The sequence below is a fragment of the Thermobia domestica genome, chromosome 3 (assembly GCF_964235325.1).
Source record: "Thermobia domestica chromosome 3, izTheDome1.hap1.1, whole genome shotgun sequence".
NCBI classification, from domain to species: domain Eukaryota; kingdom Metazoa; phylum Arthropoda; class Insecta; order Zygentoma; family Lepismatidae; genus Thermobia; species Thermobia domestica.
The window spans coordinates 92,814,965-92,821,472 of record NC_137456.1 but is presented as its reverse complement, the minus strand read 5'-3'; the positions used below and the strand labels follow the sequence as shown (position 1 = coordinate 92,821,472).

General features: G+C 33.4%; 1 protein-coding gene across 1 annotated transcript in view; it reads left to right on the top strand.

Annotated features, from left to right (window-relative positions):
* Dhc93AB (Dynein heavy chain at 93AB) overlaps window positions 1-6,508 on the top strand; it is a 253,302-nt gene that overhangs the window by 142,136 nt on the left and 104,658 nt on the right. Inside the window, exons 38-40 of the mRNA XM_081751294.1 lie at window positions 1,170-1,297; window positions 2,893-3,041; window positions 4,685-4,967. Of these exons, the coding sequence (XP_081607420.1) occupies window positions 1,170-1,297; window positions 2,893-3,041; window positions 4,685-4,967 (560 nt within the window). The remainder of the gene's footprint in view (window positions 1-1,169; window positions 1,298-2,892; window positions 3,042-4,684; window positions 4,968-6,508) is intronic.

The following is a 6,508-nucleotide window of genomic DNA, read 5'->3' as shown; positions in this document are numbered from 1 at the left end:
TTTCAGATTTACTTCATAGGATTCGACAGTATTCTGATGGTGATAATTACTTTGAAGTTTTATAGCAACATGCCTCATCTTGTTCGAATTTCAAAGAAAATGATTACCTTGGGTCAAAATGCTCATAAGCATTACCAACAAGTTCTCGAGGAACCGCAACTAGCACAAGAAAGAAGTGATACGCTTAGGGAAGAGGAAAGAAAGTTGAGAAAACCAGAAGAACAGAGGTTGGAAAATGCTAACAGTGCTAAGAAGAATACAGAAGAAATGAAAAGAAAGATGAAGTACTCTGACACAAAAGAATCTGCAAATTCTCTGCTTGGTGAAGCCACAGATTGCTTCGAAAGGCTCCTGAAAAGGGGGACTTGAAGGAGGCAAATATTGCTCAAATGATGTTGGAAAGTATCATGTCTTTGGAAATAAAGGAATGCAAATTCAGAAGGACTTCAGGCTCTTTAAAAAAAGTGTTGAAAAGAAAAGAAATGCTGTCATGATATCATTCTTTAATGCACAACCAAAGAAAAAGTGAAAGTTGATAAAGTGAAAATGCTTTATCTGTTTTATTTTTATTTTATTTATTTATTTATTTATTTATTTTTGTTTCTGAAATGTGTTTCTAATTGCAGATGATGTAAATATATATGAAAAAAATCCCAATCAGGCCCAGAAGTAAAAATTTTGTTCACACTAAGACTGTGCAACTGAACTATCACCCAGCTTTCTTGACAGACATGTTCAAAAATTATAAACACCTTTAATCATTTGTCAAAAGTTGGAAAATATGCAAATGTATTTCTTTAAATTATATTTGGTCTTAACCGGTATCTTGGTAGGAGTAAATCACTGAAAAATTGAAGAAAAAAAAATGTTACGTTTCTAACCTCTGAATGACTGAGAGTTAATTTGTGAAGTACCTTATCAGAGACTGATCAGTCTACAAAGTGTTTTTTTTTTCTTTACATGAGTTAATCTACAAAGTAGTTATTTTCAATATCATTAGGCGCTCCGATCCCTGCTAATGCGATCTTAATAATTGTAGTGAGTTTGATCACCAAAATTAATAATAACATCAAAATTAAATATATATTGATCTCATGTACTACAAGTTTATAAGTAAAGTTGTAATATATTGATTAATTTCACATTAATTGAATTGACTTGAATTTTAGGATTGTTTTCGGTACTAATGAGGGAACAAGCCAATTTATCCGGTGATGGCCCCAAATGGATTGTTTTAGATGGAGACATTGATCCAATGTGGATTGAATCTTTAAACACAGTCATGGACGACAATAAGGTATTTTTAATATGTTTAGCAATATATTATGAATTCTCAGCACCTCAACATCTCAATTTTGTTCACTGTATCCAAATTCATAACTGCTATTTTAGTAGTAGATTTTAAGTATTATTATCTAGTATTACCAATAATATTGAGCGTTTTGGAGAAATTATTAGTACTTTAGTAACCACGATGGCTTAATGGTTAAGAGTTAAAGATGGTCTCTGGTCTTTGGTTGGGGATAGTTGAAGGGTTCTAGCTTCGATCACAGGCCACAACAGTGTGATCATTGGTCTTCCTCGAGTTCTTTCTTTCTTTTCATTAACATCACTTTACTAATTGTTTTTCATAGTTTTCCTGCATTTCTTATCTGTCTCCTTTAGCCTAAAGCGTATTAAACAATGGAATATGTTGATTAATACCCTTTAAACTGAAGGAAACGGACATTAAAGTGAAGTTTTAATTTTGTTTACGCTCTTATTTACAATATTACAATCTAAATTCACAATAAACTGTTTTACGTTACGTTAGGCGTATTAGGTATTCACAATTGAATTTAGTTTTAAATGACCTGTAAATGTACGAGGGAGAGTCCGAAAATAAGTTTCCCCAGGCAACTATGGTTAGAGATGGGGATGCAATACCAAAACTAGCATCTGACAATAAAGATCAGACGTAGCTTTATTTTTCCACATAAGTACCACATACATTGAGACATTTGTCAAGCTTCAAAAATCGTTTCAGGAAAAATTCAGGGTTCTGCACACGGAAGTTCCTCCGCTACTTCATCGATGGTGATACGCCGGCTCGCTTTAATCATATCATCCACCATCCTGTCATTTTCGTCTGTAGTGACCGTACACGTCCTTCCAGGTCTCGGTGTGTCCAGCACTTGCTGCCGCCCCTTACTGAATTGGCGACACCATCTCCGCACCATTTGTTTTGACATCACATTAGGCCCATAGACTTCCACGAGGCGGTTATGGATATAGATTTTTGCTTCCGAACGCCACGTGCCCATTCATACCGGAGAACCGCTCGTACTTCTTTCTTTGACCACGATGTCAAAACGCGCCTTCTCTCCATAGCTACCAGGCTCAGAGTAAGAGACACGTCTCCGCTTTATACAGGCGATGCGACGGCGCCATCTGCAGGATCGTGGACGAACGATACCTACTTGTGTCTGGGTGTGTTGTGCGTGCAACCGCTGTCTTGATTCCCCCTTGCTGTTCTCTTTCCTGGAGAAAAGGAGAGGGAAAACTTATTTTCAGACTCTCCCTCGTATGATCACATCACTTCTAGACTAAATTTAATTTGACCTGGAAATATTGTGATCAGCTCATTTTTAAGCATACTTTTCTATATAGTGACCATCATACCCATTAAAATGTTAAGTAAATATTTTAGAACAAAGGATTAAAACATAATATTAGCCAGTTTTTAAAAACTTAATTTAATGTGCAAAACTAAAGTATGGCAATAAAGAATAAACTAAAATTATCGCTATAATCATATACAAACTAAGAGTTTTGAGGGATTTCCAGAATCACTTACCCAAATTCACAACTTCCAACAAACAGCATAAAAGCAATAATATTAATTTCTTACAGGTTCTGACACTAGCTAGCAATGAGAGAATTGCTCTAACTCCAACAATGAGATTATTATTTGAAATCTCAAACCTACGAACTGCCACTCCAGCAACAGTATCGCGAGCAGGTATTTTGTACATTAATCCACAGGATTTAGGATGGAATCCGTAAGTATTGATAATAGTTTGTTGCTTTCTTAGATTATCATTAGGAACTAATATACATACTTCAATATCACAGACACTGACCAAACAGAAATATTATTACAGACATTGACCAAACAGAAAAATAAACCAAAAGATCAAAACTACTCTGATTTTCTTCAAGAATCATCATCATCATCATAGGTATTCTGCCATTATTCGCAGGTCACTTGCTGCAACTGAGAAACTTCCATGCTCACGGTCTTCCGCTAAACTCTTCACGTACGACTTTTCTCTATCGTTCGACTTCACGATATCGTTTATTAGTTGTAGTCTCCTTCGTCCTCTTCAATTTTTTCCTGCCACCATAACCCCTAGTACGTCTCTCATGATACAGTTCCTTCTTAGCCAATGCCCCAACTAGTTTCTCTTTCTCTTCTTAATAATATCTAAAATTGTTCTTCCCCTCCCCCACCGTTTCGAACACCTCTCATTCGTTTTCCGCTCGACCCCAGCTAATTCTCTCCATTCTTTTCCACGTTCACATTTCGAAAGCTTCCAGTTGTTTTGCATCATTTTTGCGACAGTACAATACATATAATTCTTCAAGAATTACTACTATAAATAGAAAGAGAACATCATACATAAAAGGAAACATAGTTCTATCCTAACCTTTTACCAAATGTAAGAAACACTTTCTTAAATCCTACATTTAGTTCATGGTCAAAATATTGCTTTCTGATGAATAATCTAGCAAAGAATTGACAGTAATCAGTCAAAGTTTGTTTGCAACTTTCACAATTTTAAAAGCTATATCGTTACGTTTTATTAATTTAATTTAAGATTCTGGCAATATATCATAGTTGCTATTTCTTTTTATTGTGATTATATATCAAGTTATAATAAATTACGTGTCATTTGTATTGATGATAATAAACCAACTTTAACGAATGTGAAGGGCTTAACAATTTACATGGATGGATGTTTTTCGTTATTTATAGAAAGAAAATGATATTTTAATGTCACAAATATAACATTAAGAAACAAATTTTTTATGTAAATCGTAGATTGTTTATTGTCTAACGATCTTTTTTTTTAAGTTTTGAGTGTGCTTACAGTAGTTTTTTATGTATATTTAGAACAAATAAAATGTTAATTATGAAGTACATAAACAAGAAAGAATCTTGTTACACTTATCTACCCTATATTGTAGATAAATAGAAACTATGGGGAAACAGTACATACAGTTCTATATCTACATAAGTAGGAGATATATTATTATCAAATAGGAAGGACAGATGGATTTTAAAAATATAAAACTAAAATCGTCAGTTACAAATTGTTACTAATTACTGCTATATAACAATATTCTAATTTTTTATATTAACATTTTAAGATGGTAATAGTGTACATTTTGAAGCTTCTCATTAATACTTAGTTTGTTTTAATTTTATGTATAATGTTTATGTCTTGTAGGCTGGTGAAAATTGGACTTTCAATAGGAACCGAACCAGATAACAAACACCAAAGATTTGGTTATGCAAGGAACTAAAATGGGCAGTAAATTAATCTCCCATATGCGAAGCAAACATTAACGTTAAAATAACTTCAATGGTAACCATTTTTTTGTTTAATTTAATCAAATATTTATATATATGTCATTCCAGATATGTCACTAGTTGGATAGAGACGAGACAAATTCAGTCTGAGAAGGCAAATCTTATTATACTGTTTGATAAATATATTCCACAATGTTTAGAGACCATGAGAGTAAGATTTAAGAAAATAACTCCTGTGGCTGAAATATCTCATGTTCAAATGCTATGCCATTTGTTGGATTGTATTCTGACGCCAGCAAATACTCCGGCTGATTGCCCGAAAGAGTGGTATGAAATATATTTCGTCTTCTGCTGTGTTTGGGCGTTTGGAGCTGCTGTGTTTCATGATCAGGTAAATAGATATCTTATTTCTGAGCGGAATACCATTGTTAAATGTGTAAAACTAAAGTTCTTGAAATATTTGATTTAATAATTCTTGGCAGTATTGAAAACTCATCTCTTGTCACAAATCCCATTTGAAAGGGTCATTTTTGTCTAGGTCGAGATTTTGCTTCTGGCTGCTATGTAAAATGGAGTATAGACTTTGCATGATTTATTTTTTTATTACAGAGTTTAGAATATCAGTCAAAATTTTTAGTAAGTAACGATTTAAAGCTTATAATTACAGTACTGAACTGGGAATATTCATGTCAGTATTCTTCAAAAATCAAAAATTTCTTCAAAAAATTACCCCATCTCAAGCAAATTTATCAATTGTTCTTCTTAAGAATGGTTTAAGCTTAACTCACATTACGTAGCTGGTTCGATTTAGGGGCCGTTCAAAAATTTTGTGATCCAAAAACTAATTATTGGCCAAGATCGCAATTTTTTGATCCATTTTTTTGGTTTCCTAAAATTCTTTTTAAAATATACTTAATAATTTATTTTTTGTTAATAAAATTATTAATATTCTTACCTCAGTTTTTGACAAGATTTCCTTTTCTGATGTTAAGATTCGGGGTTCTTGCCTATGATGTAATAGATCTTAAATACGCGTACATTTCTTTCAATTTGTGGAGTAGCGCGGTGCAAAATAGCGATATCCTGAGCAGTGCGCTTTGGTTTTTGTAGATAATGAGAAAATCTTGAAAGAATTTCTTTATCTTCCCTAAGTTCCCTAATATGTTTCTCAACTCCTTTCAAACACAAAAGCATTTTATAAATGCCACTTAATGAGTTTTTATCAACAAAATAATTCTCATACTGACTCAGGCTTCTTTTCAAATTCTAAGGTAGTTTTTGACATATTTTCAAACTACATTATTTTTAGCAATTTTGCTAATCTTGATGTTAAAGTAAGAAATAATGGAAACGAGTTCCATTTATGGAATTCACCACTCTTATTTGTAAACTAGGGGGCGCGGTGGCTCAGTGGTAGAGCGTTCACTACCGGTGCTTGGGATCCCTGGTTCGATCCCAGCTCGCGCCGTATGGACTTTGTGGTGGACTAACATCGTGCTCGTGGGTTTTCTCGGGGTTTTCCCGTTTCCTCCCACTTTCTTCATTCCACCATTTTACTCATCTCTTATCATCACCGTCTCCTTTAGCCTAACCAGCATAAGCCGTGGGACGTAAAACTTAAAGATTTCATTTAATTTTTTATTTGTAAGCTTCACTAAATTTCTATCTTTCCTACCTTTAAAAATGCTGTGTGAATACTTCTAACACCCTGCCAAGGTAATCTTATCGTAACATTGACATGACAAAAAGAAATATTAACACCAAAGTTTAAAAAAAAATAAAGAATCTAGAGAGAATAAAGAAGCCATATCAAGACTTTCTAAACATCTAAAAAAATCAAAAGATATTGTTCAGAACATCCTTATTTTGCACCGTGCTACTTGAAATAAATATATTTGATGCCAATTACAATATAGAAAAAAAAAAGCTCGA